At 43.2% G+C, this 17,842-nt stretch overlaps 1 protein-coding gene across 2 annotated transcripts; it reads left to right on the top strand.

Annotated features, from left to right (window-relative positions):
• ISCA1 (iron-sulfur cluster assembly 1) lies at positions 14-16,583 on the top strand. 2 transcript variants are annotated; one of them, XM_003357702.4, is made up of 4 exons: positions 14-220; positions 7,405-7,458; positions 13,066-13,171; positions 14,397-16,583. In XM_003357702.4, the coding sequence occupies exons 1-4, from the start codon at positions 62-64 to the stop codon at positions 14,543-14,545; spliced, it is 468 nt and encodes a 155-aa protein (XP_003357750.1). In that variant the 5' UTR covers positions 14-61; the 3' UTR covers positions 14,546-16,583. The 2 variants fall into 2 exon arrangements, with proteins under 2 accessions (XP_003357750.1, XP_005656859.1); XM_005656802.3 differs by lacking the exon at positions 7,405-7,458 and having other exon boundaries at positions 30-220.

Here is a 17,842-nt window from a genome sequence, read left to right on the forward strand (position 1 = left end):
GCGAGGGCGGGCCCGCGCAGGGCGGGGCCTCGGCCACCGTGCGCCGGAGCCTGTGGCGTCAATGCGCCAGCCGTGTCCATGGAGAGAGGCTGAGGTGGCCGAGCTCCGGCCCAGGTACCGGGTCGCCGGGACGGCGAAGATGTCCGCTTCGTTAGTCCGGGCCACTGTCCGGGCTGTGAGCAAGAGGAAGCTGCAGCCCACCCGGGCCGCCCTCACCCTGGTGAGTGGCCAGGACGCGCGGTCGGGCCCGTGACTTTGGTTCCCCTCTGCCCCCGCGAGGGGGGTGGCGGGGCACGGCCGGCCGACGTTGCCCTGGTCCCCCTCTGCAGCCGCCGCTTCGCCGCCCCCTCCCTTCGGAACTCGTCCCTGCTGGGGAGATAAACAGGCGCGGGAGGGGCTGCTCCGCGGGAGCCGGGAGCCCGGGAACTACGTTTCCCAGCAGGCCGTGCGCCGCCGCGTAGAGGGGGGAGGGGGCGCGAGCTAGGCGCCCAGCAGTCAGCCGCGGTGTTCTTGGAGCCTGGGGCAGCGGAGGTCTTGTAGGGGCTAGGGTGTAGGTTATTTAGAGATCTGTGTGTCAGGTGCCGGGGTTAGCTGGATGAATGAACCTGGGTAGCTGTCCTTGAGGCGCTTGGGGAGAACCTTGGCTAGCCGAAGTGTGAGTGCGTGAGCGCCGGTGAGAGCGCAGAGGTGACAAAGCCCACGCTCTGGCGAAATCAAGACTGCAGTGCATAAAGGGTTACTTCCTGGTGTCTACGGTGGAAGAGAGTTTTTGAAACGCACTCTCTGCTTCCAGCGGTGTTGGGCCGTGGTCACGTCTTAAAAGGGACAAAGAAGGATACATTTCCGCCCAGAGTGAGTTTATAGTGTTTTTTGGGTGAAGGGTCAAACATTCAAAGGGCACCAGCATACGCGCTGCAGATAAAGAATTTACTACGCGTGCTGGATCATCGGCGTACTGCGCCGTGTTTTTTTCTTTTTCTTTTTTTTTTTAAGCTAAGGGAACATTCACATAAAATGTACCATTTTAAAGCGTTCGATTTGGTGGCATTTAGTACATTCGCAGTATTTTGCCCCCGTCGCTTCTACGTAGTTCCGAAACATCTGTACCCGAAGGAAAACCCCAGTGTCCATTAACCAGTCACTATTTGCGTTTTGAAAGATTTATTTCATAGGAAAGCTAATGATCAGTTCAACATTCTTTTCACACACACACCCCACTCCTGATTAAGGAGAAGCTTTTGTGTAAGCACTCCAGTTCCTAAAGACCGGAAAACAAATTATATTGAATCATAGATTCTGTTTCATCTAATGCCACAAGAAAGTCTGTTGCCAGAAAATTAGTTGTAGCAAAGCAGAAGAAAGTCGTGATCAGGTGGGCGAATTTATTTTTATGGTGGCTCACTGTTTTAGGTCCATAAGGAAGTTATACTGTTTGTATATGATATTCTACATTCCTTTTTTCTGTACCACCAAGCCTGCTTCATGTCATGAAAGATCATCAAATCTTAGAATTTTCCAAGGTCTTGAAATAAGAACTAGTTGGCACTACTCCTAGTTTGTGTCTCCTTTCAGTCACAGTTAAAAGATTTCTGAATCAAAAGAATTCTACCAGTTCTAGTAATGGTAGTGCCAGGAAGAGTCAGAAAGTGTGGCGACACTTTTTTTGCCTTTTCTTTCTCCACCATTTGGCGTGTTACCTGTTTCTTCAAAATTTCTGAGTTCCACAGTTGCCCTTGTGGCTCATCGGTAACAAACCTGGTTATCCATGAGAACGCGGGTTCCATCCCGGATCCATGGGTTAAGGATCCAGTGTTGCCATGAGCTGTGGTGTAGGTTCCAGACACGGCTGGGATCCTGCGTCACTGTGACTGTGGCTAGGCCGGCAGCTGCAGCTCTGATTCAACCCCTGGACTAGAAACTTCCACATGCCATGGATGTGGCCCTAAAAGGCAAAAAAAAAAAAAAAAAAAAAAATTCTTGAGTTCCTTCTCTCCATTCCTACTTAGTCATCAGACATTTAAGGCCCAGATTTCCCACCTTCCTGGGGCCCACCTTTGACGCCTCTAGAAGTTACTAGGAATAACAACCCAGCCCACATTCTCACTTGCTCCTTTATGCTTTGTTATTTGTTGCAGTTTACCAGGCCAGTTCTGCTACCAGCACTGCTTTATCATATCAGTTTTTATAATTGCCTTAGATTAACGTGCAGGAGTCCATTGTCTGAATTTATCCTACATAACTGTCTAGCTGACTTTATGAGCCCCTTTCCCTGTGATCTTAGAAGCTGGTGCCAAAGCATGGCCCTCTTGCTTTCTACCAAAGGTCTGTGGTAGCAGGCTTGCTGTCATTTTAATCCTGGCCTATGTTCCCTAGTCTTAACACAAGTGTTTTTGCAAACATTTAAGCCCCCCATGTTCACTTAAGTGCAAAAGCATTGAAAGCATCAAAGGACTATTGAGCGAAGACAGATGAGAGCAAATGAAACTAGAGAGAGTTCAATAAAATGGGTAAGAAGAGACAAATGTTCAAATATATAAATTTTTAAATAAGGAATCTGACTTGTTGCAACCTTTGAGAAGGGCTGTAACTGGGTCATCTACCAGAGGTCAGCAAGAGGCTAGGGAAAGGAAATGATGAAGTAAAAGCATGATTCCACATTGTCAGCACCAAAATTATCTGCGTTAAATGATGTTAATCCAGGAGAGGATTGACGATTTGCTGAAGAGAAAGACCTAAAAGAATGGTCACAGGTACTTTTATGCAACCATAGGTGGGCCCCTGCTAGAATGCTTTAAGACTTCAACCCACCATATCAAAGCGAGTACCCTTGACACTACAGAGAACAAACATCCTAGGAGGATGACATCCCCCCCTTCCCCTTCTTCCCTGGAGACCCAGTAATTGACAAAAGGAGTTGAACATACAGGAGCCAGAGTAAAATAGGACTAAGGAAGCTAGATTTAACACTACACTGTTGGCAGAGTCCTTTATTTCCATCGTTGTACAAATCAGAGCTCTTGCGGCCCTAATTTAGGATTAGGGATGTACCCACAGCAGTGCCCAAAGCTCAGCCAAAGCTGTGAAGATTGATAGCACATAGCCAGCATTATCCTTGATACACAGGAGAGACGTTACTTCATGGTGTACGTTTAATGCTTTAGGGCTTAACTTTCTAGCAGCAGCACCTTGTTGAGAAGGGTGCTGGGCATCAATATGGCATTAAATACATTGGGGCTTAAGGAGTTGTTCCTTCTCGGAAGACCCAGCCCTAAAAGTCCTCTAGGACGGTGACCAAGCTGTAAGATTTGTCTATGGAGGCAATTTAAGGGGCATTACACAGGAAACAATTGGAAGTAGCCTGCATGTCTAACAATGAAAAGTCAGTTAAGTAAATTAAAATTAAATCCTGTTGATGAGATACATAGTCATTGTAAATAGTGATTTTTTTTGAAAGTTTGATAATCACACTCTTCATTCTTTGACTTATTAGTCTTCTGCAAATTATTTAATCTTTCATACCTAAATCACAAAATTGGAAGAATGGAAAAAAAAGATGATTCATATAAACTGTGAAGTCCCTAGGAGGTACTCAATAAACAGTGACTATGTGTATTTACTATGTTATGCTTTTAAAAATTGTGTATCTGTCCTATGATTACATGTATGAACAGGCACACACAGAAATGGGAAAAGATGAAAAGGAGACAGCATGCTGATGCGGCCATAGCTGTTAAAGAATGAGTTAAAATATACCATAGTTTGTTCATTGGCTGCTCTTTTATCTTCCATCTTTTAAACCTTAAAAATGCCAGATTTATAATACAGTTGAAATAGGTTGTAACTGTTGGCATTTGTTTAGTATACATGATTGTGGAGTTAATTTTGAGTTTTAATCTTGTTTCCTTAAAGAGCAAAAAATGAAAATTGCCTGGGAAATGACTTAAGGAAATACAGGATGAAGGATGAAAAGTTTCTGCTACAAAGAATAGAAACCCTGGGGCAATGGATACAGTAAAAGTGTTACTACAGAGTAGTTAAAAATTTGTGCCTCTGTAGTGCCTTTTCCCATAATTTCAACCGATTAGAAATCTTTATTTAAGGCTAACATATCTCAAAGATAAAAAGATACTCTTTCACTTGAATGTCTTCTGTAATACACATGTGAGAGATTAAAAAGCTATCATTACATCTCTTTGAGTTTCAAGAACCTCTTTTTTTTTTTTGCTTTGTAGGGCCTCACCTACATGTGGAGGTTCCCAGGCTAGGGGTCTAATCAGAGCTACAGCCGCTTGCCAGATCCGAGCCAAGTCTGCGACCTACACTACAGCTCATGGCAACGTCGGATCCTTAACCCGCTGAGCGAGGCCAGGGATCAAACTCACAACCTCATGGTTCCTAGTCAGGTTTGTTTCCGCTACGCCGCAGTGGGAACTCCTCAAGAACCCCTTAAATTTTAATTCAGTGGCCAAATCTCAGGTGAATTAGACTCAGGTTAATTAAATTTCTTGAATGGTGTGGGTTTCTTAGTTTACTGGAGTGCGTTGAAGTTGGAGGGCTACTAGGCTTATGGTAAGTTGTTTCATTGATGTTTTTATACAGTTTCCTAGAATGATTTTACTTAAGTGCGCAGTCACCAAAATATGGAAATAGACTCAGAGCAAAGTAGGATCCTTAAAGTCCTGAAAGTTCCCTGTTGAGTCATTCCGACTTGTTCTGAAAATCAGATCCATCACTTGGAAAACTATAAAAACCTTATTTTCCCCTTAAATGAGTAACACTCTTTGTAGCAGGGTATGTTTAGTTTTTGCCTAACACTGGAAAATTTAGACATGTTTTAATTTAATTAATGACAATTCCCAAACACACAGGTTACTTTTCCCTTCAGGCCCTTTCAGTAAGAGATGTGAATATCAGCCACTTGGTGGTAAGGAGGCCACACTCCATGAATCGCTTTCATTTACTAGTTGAGTGTTTTCTACTAAAAGTTGAGAAACGAAGAAAATACATTTTTTTCTTTTTTTCCGGCCACACCCACAGCATGTGAATGTTCCCAGACCGGGGAATCAAACACAGCAGTGACAACACAGGCTCCTTAACCACTGCACCACAAGGGAACTCCAAGAAAAGAAGGAAATATATTACTTTCTAAAACTAAACTAGAGAGTGACTTTGTGATAAAAACACAGGGGACTTGTTGACAGCATGGTATGTGTGCCCTGAGGGCCTCCAGCCTGCCAGCAGTAAGGCTTCTCATGGGGTTGGACGGTTGGACATCTAATATTTTCCCATGGCTGTGCCTTTTTTTTTTTTTTTTTTTTTAACTCAACCGGAAATCTTTTGCCATTTGATAGTAATTAGATTAGTTTCTTCAGGACTGCAGCAGGAAATACGACCTGAAAGTTAGAAAAGCTAGTTTTTGATGGCAGTCATTTAGAAAGGTGAATAAATGCTTTTAAGAGGGGGTTTTTTTTGGAGGGGGGGTTGCGGTTTTTTGGTCTTTTTGTTTTTTAGGGCTGCACCTACAGCAAAGGGAGGTTCCTGGGCTAGGGGTCGAATCAGAACTCTAGCTGCCAGCATATGCCACAGCCACAGCAATGCCAGATCCAGGCCGCATCTGCGACCTACACCGCAGTTCACAGCAATGCCAGATCTTTAACCCACTGAGCGAGGCCAGGAATTGAACCCGTATCCTCATAGATACTGGTCAGATTCGCTAACCACTTAGCCATGACGGGAACTCCTTAAAAGACTTTTTTCATTAATATTTCTTTTAATATTTGAGGTTGATATGCTATGATCTCAAAAAACAAACCAAAAAAAACCCCCATAATTGTCTTCAGCATTTCCTCTTTCTGCCCCCTGCATACTCTTCTGTGTTGTTGCACTGCTTGGCTCCTGTGCTGATAGACCCATAGGTAAAGACCTTTATAAAGCACCCATTGATGGTGGTTTATTTAATTTTTTTTTAACAGTGATACAGTAAGAAATTATACACACCATATATTAATAACTGAAATCAGAGTCTCACTAACCATTCATCTTTATCAAGTGCAATGCATTATTTTCATGTTGTGTTTTTTGTTTTTGTTTTTGTTTTCAAATAAAAATGCTAGTCTCAACCTTCTCCGTTTCACGACCTTTCTAAATTGGCTTCAAACTCTGCTAAAATGCATGTTCCTCTGGCCAAGCCCCTACCAGCCCGGGCAGAAGAGCACCCTCGACCATCCATTGCGTCCGCTCCCTCGGCACAAGCTTGAGTTCTGGCTACAGTTACTGCCAAGTCATAGGTCATAATGTCCACTCTTTGAGATTTCACAAACCAGGAAAATGCCGTTGTAGAAAACTGGAGGGATCAGCGTAGCATTGACAGCTAGAGGAGCTAATGAAACAAGAAGCAGGAGGGGCATGATCTCACCATGCTCATCTGTCATCACTGTAATAATAGCCGGCTTACGTTGAGCTCTTTGCGCCCGGCACTGTTCTAGATGCTTTTTGTGAACTGCTTTATTTAATCCTCACAAGAATCCTGAAGAGGAGGGACTAGTATCCCTGTTGAAGCCAAGCAACAGGCCAGAATACAGCTAGGAAGTGGACCAGGAATGCCCTGGGACAGGCTTTGTCCCTGACAGCCTCCTTTCTCAGGAAGGTAATGCTGTTCCATACACATGCACTGCGTTGCCACTTTAAGGATAACTGGGCATGGTTAGTCAGCATTTCTCCTGAAAAACTTACGTGTTCTTGTTTTTCTTATTGACTAGCTGAGTAACTAGTTCTGTTCACCCAGATAACCTGAGATGCTGATTTGAAGAGTCTCTTTGAACATTTAGTGGATCTGGCACGAGAGGCCCACTCTAGGTTATTTGATGCTGGAAACCCTTTTTCCTCTAGATGTGCAGTTTGATGGATTTGAAATACACTTGGAGCGAGTACAACGAGCAGCAGAGTTAATAATGATCTGTAGGGTGAGAATGCCTGAAGATTGGCTTTCCCAGTGTGGTCCTTGGTGTCATTCGTTGACTGTTGAGTGCCTTCTCTGTGTCAGGCAGTGTGCTTATTGCTGGGCATGCAGTAGGAACACAAAATAGATGCTGACCTGAAAAATTACATTTGTGATGTAAGTAGATAGTACCATCAGGATGATGACAAGGAACCGATCTTGACTGAGGGAGAAGGGAAAGCAATGAAGAGGATGTTGTCGGTAGATATTTTGAACATTAAAAAAACAAAACAAAACAAGACCTTTTAACTGAGTAGAGTTCATGTGTTTGTGTATAAAATCTACAAGGTACCCGGGCAAGAATGGAACATAAATTCATCACATGAACTAACTAAAAATAGGTTTGAACAGCCTTAAAGACTAGGAAGAATGCGAAGTTTGTAAATGAAAACATTTTCTTTTTTCAGACACCTTCAGCAGTAAACAAGATAAAACAACTTCTTAAAGATAAGCCTGAACACGTAAGTAAAACCAATCAGACAAATAATTGAGTACAAAAATTGAAGTCGTGGGGTTCCTTTGTAGCTCAGTGGGCTAAGGAGCAGTGTTAGCACTGCAGTGGTGCAGGTTTAATCCCTGGCCCAGGAACTTCCACATGCCACAGACGTGGCCCAAAAAAAAAAAAAAAAATTGAAGTTGTAGTTTCACAGTGAATTTATCTTGTGATAAACAATGTGCTTTCATTAATTGGGGATTTTTATTTTAAAGGTAAAACATGCTTGTGATTTTTAAATGCCAGTAACAAAGTTTTTTTGGTTGGTTTTTTTTTTTTTGCAAGCAAGCAAAGTTTTTATTAAAGGAAAAGGAAAGCAGATAGCTCCCAGGGTTACTGGGAGGGGGAGAAGAGCCCTCTTTCTCTACTGTCCTATAGGGGTTTTTATTCTTTAAAGTTGGGGTACCAACAAGGGGTCCAGCGAGATGTGGTCTTCTCCCATTGGCCTTATTCAGTTGCCCATATCAGTCCTTGTCCAGTAGGGTCCTAGGGGTGGAAATGTTCTGTAAGTCTTATAGTTTCTTTGACCTTTTCCTCCCATAAACTGAGTCACAGGGGGTTACAGGTAAATGTCCCCATCTGGGCGTAGGTACACTCCCTGTGGTAAACAAGGCCTGTGGGGATGTTACTCCCTGGAGCCCATAAGCCACAAATGTTAATCCATGACCATATCAAAGACTGCATCAAAGCCCATGCTCCCACACAGACTACCTGAGTTAATAATTCTGCCTCAATCTCCCCTCTAGAGTTGAAGACCCTAACTGCGGGGGAGAAGGGGCGATGACCGCTCTGACTGCTTCCTGCTGAAAAGGGAAGTCGTTAGGGGAAAGCAGTTAGGTCTCCACTCACGGGATGGTCGAGTGGGCTTCGATACATTACATTGGGTACCCCTTCCATCACCATCTGAAGGTTGATAGCTTGTAATCGGGTTGTAATGAAGTAAAAAATGTAATTATTTATACAGGGTCCAAATAAAAGGATTAAGATCACAGTGATGGCTATGGTGAGGAAATATTTTCACCAGGAGGAGGTGGTCAACCAGTTCCAAAGGGCAGCTCCAAAAGTTGGAGCTGGATCAGACGTCTTATGAATCTGCTGCTGGAGATCTAGCAGAGAATCAGACATTCTGTGAATAATCAGGAATACAGACACAACATTTAGATTTTACGATAGCACAGGTAACTTGTCCTTGTGAGGAGTTTGATTTATGGTACCACCTTGCTTTTAAAGTTATCTTACTCAAATTTATTCTAAACTCTGTCCACATAATGCACAGCATTTTTCTCAGTATCCACTTCCCACACACCTTGCTTCACTTTCTTTATCCATATTAGTCTGTCCCTTATTTTTCCATCCAGCGCAACAAGCTAAAGACAATCTTTCTTTTGCCTTAATAAAATGCAATTCCATTCCTCATTCCTTCTTTATTGAAAGTACACACATTCTACTTTTCTAAAGCAACCACAGACTTTTATAATTTCTAAAAACGCATGTTTTTCTTACAGAGAACATCTCAGGGTGGCACTAAACATATTGACTACTTGTCCTAAGTACCTTTCATTTCTTTGTTTAGTAGCTGATGTCTCAGTGTCTCATTTGACTTCTGTTAAACCTGGGTACAGTAAGATATTATAGTTAATGTTGATAATTCTAACGTGTCTGTATTAATTCGATCAGCAAACTTCAATTCTAACATAAGATATTAATTTAATACTGAATATCTCGCAGTTTATGTGAACCTAAAATTAATTCTGGCCAGTTAGATCTCTTCCATGTTTTGAGAATTTGTACATGCGAAGCCTTAGCCAAGGAAATGCAGAAAAACAACAGAGTATTATTGAAAAGGAAGTCACTTTCTCACCCCAGACTCTTTGTCTTCATTCTCCCTTCCAAGAGGCAGCCTCTTCATGTCCTTCCAGAGCTCACCTGCATTTTATTTATCTGGACCAGGGTTTCTCAGCCTCTGAACTGGTGAAGTGTTCAGCTGGGTATCTTTCTGTTGAGAGTAGATTGCAGGGGTTTAGCAGCACCTCTGGCCTCTGTCCCTGGCAGTGCCCCACTCCTGAGTTATAACAACCAAAGGTAATTCCCTGAGAGGAACCACTGGCCTAGACTGTGCCAGTTAGTTACATTTGAATGTGTGTCTTTTCCTGCTTAGATAAGACATACATGCTGTGGTTGCACTTTGCTCTTCCCCTGATAATACAGCTTGAAGATCTTTTTGTATCCTTAAGTCAAGGTCCTCCTCATTCTTTTTCATTGCTCCATATAATAGTATATTCTGCTGAACATGTTTATATAACCAGTCCCCCCTATTAAAGGTCTGTTAGGTTGTTCTCATTCAGTGCTGCCATGAATGAACACTATGGCAACAAATATTTGTTGTCTCTAGCATGCCAGGCACATTGTTGTAGGCCTGTAAGCATAGTTCAGTACCCCTGTGTAGGCTGTGTTCTTAGATGTTAGAATTATTAAGGGGTGTGCCCGTCACCTTAATCTCAGTGCATTGTTAATTGCCTAAAGAATACTATAAACTACTTCCAAGACTATTAATTAGTAATTAGACTGCAGAGTAGTTCTAGGTTTCATTGTACAAACTGCATTACAAAGTTATGGGGGTTCTGTCATCTTCCTCCTAAGAATTTTTTTGGCCTCGTAATTACTAAATCTGAAGTATATCAGTGTTCCAGCTCAATTTAGGTAGACTAATGACTAGAGTTTAAATTGACCGAATAAAACAGTGTGGCTTTGTAGATTTGAGGGATGTTTGTTCATATGGACATGAAAAGGGTTGAGCAGACACGTCATCAGGTGTCATCTGTGGCATAAGCAGTCCCTTTTCCAAATCTCAGTGACCCGAAGCTGTGTTTTCGCGTGCCCTTTCTCTGTCCATTCCTGATAGCTGGCATCCTGCTTGCTTGAGTCTTCCAGTTTGCAAAGATAAAAACTAAGTTAAACAGGTACTTGTAACATGTGCTCCAGAATTTTAGCAGTTGTATATCATGCTGAATACGTGAAATTCCCTCACACATTCTCTGAGCTGTCTCTCTGAGGGTGGATAAAACCAGTCTGTTTCCTTGCTGTTGTTTTTGTTTTTTGTCTCTTTAGGGCTGCAGGTGTGGCATATGGAAGTTTCCAGGCTCAGGGTTGAATCCAAGCTACAGCTGTTGGCCTTACACCACAGCCACAGCAACGCCAGATCCAAGCTATGTCTGCAACCTACACTACAGCTCACGGCGATGCCGGATCCTTAACCCACTGAGCGAAGCCAGGGAGTGAACGTGCGTCTTTATGGATACTAATCAGGTTTGTTACCACGGAGCCACAATGGAAACTTCCTGTCTCCTTGTTTAAAGACAAGAGAAAAAAAAAAAAAAAAAAAAAGGAGTTCCCGTCATGGCACAGTGGTTAACGAATCCTACTAGGAACCATGAGGTTTCGGGTTCGGTCCCTGCCCTTGCTCAGTGGGTTAAAGATCTGGCGTTGCCGTGAGCTGTGGTGTAGGTCACAGACGCAGCTTGGATCCTGCGTTGCTGTGGCTGTGGTGTAGGCCGGTGGCTACAGCTCCAATTGGACCCCTAGCCTGGGAACCTCCATATGCCATGGGAGCGGCCCAAGAAATGGCAGAAAGACGAAAAAAAAAAAAAAAGACAAGAGAATACTCTGAATGCATTAGCTCATCAAACCCTCAGACACCTTACCATTCTCACTCACTCTCTTCAGATGTCTTCCCACTTTTATGATTGCTGCTTTTCAGAGAATCAAGACTTGCTTGCTGAAATGATGCTTCTTAGGACAATGCTATTTACTTAACAGTAAAAAGGAGGTAGGACCGAAGAATAGAAGTTCAGTAGATATTGTCAGAAAATTACATTAAGGTAGACATTGGCATTTTAAAAGTGCTTTTTGGTCACTTTTTAAACTGACCTCTGTGTTGACTGCAGTCTTTTGCTTTCTGGTACTTGAGAATGTTTACAGAATTAAACATTCTGTAATGTAGATGTCCCCCTGTCACGTAGAGGCCTTTTGAGTGCCAGGTAATGGTCTGTGGACTGTAAGGAAACTTCCCAGAAACATCTCACAAGAGGAGGGGGAGCAGAAAACATTTTTGAGAAAGTTTGATTTTCTTACGTGGTCATCTCTGCCATCAGATAATTTTTCTCTTAAAAAAATGATTATCAGAGTTCCCATCTTGGGAACGAATCCGACTAGGAACCATGAGGTTGCGGGTTCGATCCCTGGCCTTGCTCAGTGGGTTAACGATCCGGCGTTTCTGTGAGCTGTGGTGTAGGTCGCAGACGCGGCTCGGATCCCGAGTTGCTGTGGCTGTGGTGTAGGGTGGTGGCTACAGCTCCGATTCAACCCCTAGCCTGGGAACCTCCATGTGCCGAGGGAGCAGCCCTAGAAAAAAGGCAAAAAGACAAAAAAAAAAAAAAAAAGATTATTAATTTTTGGAATTCAAACTCTTCCTTTAAAAATGTTATTCCCGGAGTTCCCGTCGTGGCGCAGTGGTTAACAAATCCGACTAGGAACCATGAGGTTGCCGGTTCGGTCCCTGCCCTTGCTCAGTGGGTTAACGATCCGGCGTTGCCGTGAGCTGTGGTGTAGGTTGCAGACTCGGCTCGGATCCCGAGTTGCTGTGGCTCTGGCGTAGGCCGGTGGCTACAGCTCCGATTCAACCCCTAGCCTGGGAACCTCCATATGCCGCGGGAGCGGCCCAAGAAATAGCAACAACAACAACAAAAAGACAAAAGACAAAAAAAAAAAAAAAAAAAAAATGTTATTCCCAGCCTAAATGGCAAATAGTTAAGAGTTAACTAATAAACATGCTTTAAATATAATGTAAGATTATGTAGGTATAACTTGCAAATGATGAGTGTGGAAGCTAATTATATGGGGAAATGATGTGTTAAGTGGAAAAAATGTAGCAGAGAATAAATTTTTTATTTCTGTTGTAAACATGTTTAGATTATATGACAAAAGATTGGAAGAATATAGGAAAAAACATACCAGCTCTTTTTTTAGGTGGAGTGATTATAGTTTGGGGATATTTTTTTCCTCTATTCTTTTCTCTGTATATAATTGGTTGTTAGTCCTTTTGGACACCTGCTAGTGTTGTAATGATGTTTGCACAATAGTTTTGGGGGGGTTTTTTTGGTCTTTTTAGGGCCAAAGCATATGGAAGTTCCCAGGCTAGAGGTCAAATTGGAGCTGCAGCTGCCGGCCAAAGACACAGAAACACCCATCTGAGCCAAATCTTCAACCTGCACCACAGCTTACAGCAGCACTGGCTCCTTAACATACTGAGCAGGTCCAGGGATCCTGCCTTTGTCCTCTTAGATGTTAGTCGGGTTCATTACCACTGAGCTGCAACGGGAACTCCACAATAGTTAAATTTTTAAATGCTTGTTTCCTATTCTACTTACACTTCCTTAAGGGATGTTTTATAGCCAGAAATCTGATATTTATCTTTTAACTTTCAAAGAAATGAATAATATCAATAGGGCTTTTATTAACATAATTATTGAACCTGTGCTACTTTAAAACTAAGTTTATATATGCAATGCCTTTTCAGGTAGGTGTGAAAGTTGGTGTCCGAACCAGGGGTTGTAATGGCCTTTCCTACACTCTAGAATATACAAAGACAAAAGGAGACTCTGATGAAGAAGTTGTTCAAGATGGTGAGTTGTTTGTGTTTGGTTTTTTGGGGTGGGGGGTTTTTAATAGCCGCTGCACCTGCAGCATATGGAAGTTCCCAGGCTAAGGATAATAATATTTTATATTTAATAATAGTTTAGATTTTAGTAATAGCTCAATTTCTTATGAAGAAGAAAGCTTTTTTTTGTAAGGGCCACACCTGCAGCATATGAAAGTTCCCAGGCTAGGGGTCAAATCAGAGCTGCAGCTGCTGGCCTACACACCACAGCCAGAGCATTGCCAATCTGAGCTGTGTCTGCCACCTACACCACAGCTCATGGCAACACCAGATCCTTAACACTCTGAGGGAGGCCAGGGATCGAACCTGCATCCTCTTGGATCCTAGTCAGATTTGTTTCTGCTGAGCCATGATGGGACCTCCCAGGAAGAAAGCTTGCTTTCTTTGTTTTTTTTTTTTTTTTTTTTTTTGTCTTTTCATCTTTTTAGGGCTGCACTCACTTCATGTAGAGGTTCCCAGTCTAGGGGTCCATTTCGAGCTGTGGCCACCGGCCTACACCACAACCACAGCAACTCCAGATCTTTAACCCACTGAGTGAGGCAAGGGATTGAACCCGAAACATCATGGTTCCTAATTGGGTTCGTTAACCACTGTGCTATCTATGGCAGGAACTCCAAGAAAGCTTTCTTGATGCATTTGTATTTATGAAGATGCCCAACCTCTACCTACTTCATAACTAGGGAGTTAGGATCAGTTTCCCAGCTCATAAGCCGAAAAACACAACTGCTTGTACTGATTTATGATTTAGTCTTATTAAACTAGCTCACCATAGCAGTTTTTTGTTTCTCTAGGCTTGGCAGTGTGTTGTGGTAACAGATAGCATTTCAGGATTTTCATTAATTTTAGTGACTCCATCTTTACAAAACTCTCACTGGAAATATACAGATTTTCTTCATGTCCCAAGTTGGAAAAATAGATGAATAGCGGAAGGCAAATTCTAGTTTTACATAGAATTGTCCTAGAATTTGCTTGCGTACAACTGTCTAGACTAATACGTAGATTCTTGTGTGGGAAAGGGGACAAACAGGAAGCTGGGCACTGCATCCCTTAAGGGAAATAATGAGACGGGTTCAAAAGCTTCCTGTTTGGCTTTTGTTAGTGGTTACTTTTTAAGGTTCGCTTGTGCTGTGAGTCAGCAGGTTGTGTAGGCTGGCAGGCTGTGTGTGACTCAGCGTGTTCTTCTCCCCCAGGAGTCAGAGTGTTCATCGAGAAGAAAGCACAGCTAACACTTTTAGGAACAGAAATGGACTATGTTGAAGACAAATTATCCAGCGAGTTTGTGTTCAATAACCCAAACATCAAAGGGACATGTGGCTGTGGAGAAAGCTTTAACATCTGACTCCTCAGGACTGCTCGGGCCGTTGGCCCCAGGAGAGCTGCGGATGCTCTGGGGCTTATTGGAGAAATCATGTGACTGTCACGTGCTTAAGGTTTGTAACGTATGACTGCCTTACAAGGAAAATAAAGTGATGCATTTTGAAGACGAAGCCAGTGTGTTAGATTCCAGAAAGCTGGGTATTTGTGTTCTTTTTAGGGGACAGAAAACAAAATGCTTCGGGGGTGTTTTTTAAGTCCTCCCCTCAAGTCATTCTTTCTGCATCCTTTCTGTTAGAAGCAGCTGCATGACAGTTGCCTTTCTGGGAAGATTTCAGGAAACATTCGTCACAGGTGTGCATTGGTAGTTCTTTTGAGCAGCTTGAATGTATATATCCCCAAATGGATGGCTCTCGAAATTCAGCGGCAGGAAGTCTTGACCGCTGGTGTGATGTGATGGAGCGTGTTTTTCTACTGAAGTGGGCACGGAGTTTCTACTTTTTTATCCAAAATTTCATTGTCAAATGCCTCCTTTGCATCACCCTGTAGCATCCCCAGCCGTTACATTAAATCGGACAGAGAGTTCCTTGAACTATAGTATAGAATCCTTCTGAGTGATGGGATCAGAAGGTAAATACTTTCAACCCCCTGTTTTTAAATCCATTTCTTTTGCTACCCTGCTCAGACATGGGGTCTCAGGCTGACTTAGAGCCTTTTTGTTAGAAAGTTTCTTAAAAGCCATCTGCCCCCCCCCCCAGTACTATACTTATTTAGTTCTATGCCCAGGGAAGCTGAAGGGTTTTTGTCCCAGCCCCCTGGTACTGCAGGCGAGCTAGGGGCAGAGCCAGGACCACCCACATCTCCCCCCTCTTGGTAGTGACATGCCAGCTCTTCGTTCTGAGGTGGTCAGTGAAGGTAAACAGGTGATTTGGCTTCTTTACCTCATCAACACTTGGATAAGAGTTCTTTGTAATTTGGAGAACATAGTTTTATTTTAAGTGAGAAGATTCTTATTTTAAAACCTATTTAGGAGTTCCCATCATGGCCCGCAGTGGAAATGAATGCGACAGGTACCATGAGGTTGTGGGTTCAATCCCTGGCCTCGCTCAGTGGCTCAGATCCCGCATTGCTGTGGCTGTGGTGTAAGCTGGCATCTGTAGCTCTGCTTTGGCCTCTAGCCTGGGAACCTCCATATGCCGCAGGTGGGGCCCTAAAGGGCAAAGAAAAAAAATTTTTTTAATTAAAAAAATAATAAGAAGAAAAAAACCACTTATGTAGGAGTTCCTATTGTGGCGCAGCAGAAATAAATCCAGCTAGGAACCATGAGGTTGCAGGTTCGATCCCTGGCCTTGCTTAGTGGGTGGGGATCCGGCATTGCCAGGAGCTGTGGTGTAGGTCACAGAAGCAGCTCGGATCCTGTGTTGCTGTGGTATAGGCCGGCACCTACAGCTCCAATTGGACCCCCTAGCCTGGGAACCTGCATATGCCACAGGTGAGGCCCTAAAAAAAAAAAACAGATAAATAAAACCCATTTATGTGAATTACCATCTTGTTTCACTCAGATCAGGGAACAGTAGTTTACCCTAGCAGGGAAGAAGACATCGTAGCAACCCAGGATTGTTCTCTTGGAATGCAGTAGTAATTGAGAAGCAGAAGATGGGGTCTTTTCTTGTAATCCCAATAGGCATACACTTTCGGGGTCCTAGTGCTAAAATTTTTTAAGCCTAGTATTTAAACCTAAGGTTTTCGTCACCAACTTTTCTTTAACAGTGTTCTTTTTATCAAGTAGTTGATTTTCCTGGGTTTGGTATATATTAAGTGTTCTGTGAGATGACATACATGCTTTTTTTGGAATCCGAGTCTTACGAGTTGAAGCCGAGTTCCTTTCCGTTCACCGTATTTACTGAAATACTTGGCACAGAAATCACCGAAACTTAGAGCAGTAGCTTTATGTAACTGTTTCATGAATTTGTATTGTTAATATAATTGTCAACCCACTTAAGATTTGTGCAATATTGTATATATGTAGAGGTTGAGTTGTCATTAAAACAAACAAAAAAGCCTGTTTGTGATCATAAAATTGCCTTTTCCTTTAAAAGAGAAGGGTTTGGAAATAGTAGCCATCCATGGTAGCTGCTAATAAATGATGTCATATTTTCCTAACCAGTCTCCCTGGCCCAGGGTCCCCTACTGGATTCTGCCGCATTCAGTGTTTGAGTTGCTGAGTTCCCCGTGTGGCCCATTTGACAGGCCCATTTCAGATTGCTCTGGGCTCCGGAGGAGTCATTCCCTTTCTTCCTCTGCCTTGTCCCTCGCTTTTTCACCATAAGGACCATCCGCCTCACTGAAGCCTCTTCCTACAACTTCCTGCACAGATGTCTTCCTTATTTTCTCACCTGTCGTTATCCCTACCAGGAAGGCTTTTTCCAACTCTCTCGTCTCCGCTTTATGTTCATCTTCTGCACAAAGTTCTTAATAGTTGTCTTCAGGCATATTTGTAAGCAGCAGCTTTCTGCCGTCCCTGAGGCCTCACAGATAACCAGAGACAGTCTCAGACCTCAAAGATCTTAGCGTTGCCAAACGAAGCGGACACCAATGAAAAGAACAGGGTAAGTGTTGCTAATAGCATTTATTCCATACTCGTGCCATGCCAGGAACTGTTCTAAGTAACATGATCTTTACAGTAACCCATAAAGTGAGTCCTAGAACTGTCTTTTTCCTAGATGAGAAACTGCAGTATGGCCTGGATAGAATAATTGACCTAAAGCAACATGGCGAGTGACCAGGTCAACATGACAACCTGTCACGCCATCTCGCTCCAACCCCATGCTCCTTATAGGCTGCATCACATGTCATGATAAGAATCAGGACTAGGGGGGAGTTCCCATTGCAGCTCAGTGGGTTAAGAATCCGGCATTGCTGTGAGCTGTGGTGTAGGTTACAGATGTGGCTCAGATCCAGCACTGCTGTGGTTGTGGTTTATGTCGGCAGCTACAGCTCTGATTCGACCCTTAACCTGGGAACTTCCAGATGCTGCAGGTGTGGCCCTAAAAAGCAAAAAAAAAAAAAAAAAAGACCAGCACTAGGTGTACGCTTCTGAAAAGGTATCTAAGAGATGATGACACCTGAGCTGAGTCTTAAAAGACATAAGGGATTTGGAAGGAGGAAAGAGAACAAAACTAAGGAGGATTAACAACAGTCTAGGAAGCTAAGCACCCAGGAGACTGTGAAACACAGAGGGGCAGGAGACAGGATAGAAGGCAAGGCAGGCCCGGGGCAGGGGGCTTTCTCTAGGTTCTCTAAGTGTGGACAGCTGTGAAGA

Source organism: Sus scrofa, chromosome 10 (assembly GCF_000003025.6).
Source record: "Sus scrofa isolate TJ Tabasco breed Duroc chromosome 10, Sscrofa11.1, whole genome shotgun sequence".
NCBI lineage: Eukaryota > Metazoa > Chordata > Mammalia > Artiodactyla > Suidae > Sus > Sus scrofa.

Bases quoted from the DNA above. Each gene is read 5' to 3' on its own strand.
- ISCA1 (XM_003357702.4), top strand. From the start codon at position 62: ATGCGCCAGCCGTGTCCATGGAGAGAGGCTGAGGTGGCCGAGCTCCGG. The intron at 221-7,404 runs GTGAGTGGCCAG...TTCTTTTTTCAG, and splicing joins CCCGGGCCGCCCTCACCCTG to ACACCTTCAGCAGTAAACAA. The intron at 13,172-14,396 runs GTGAGTTGTTTG...CTTCTCCCCCAG, and splicing joins TGAAGAAGTTGTTCAAGATG to GAGTCAGAGTGTTCATCGAG.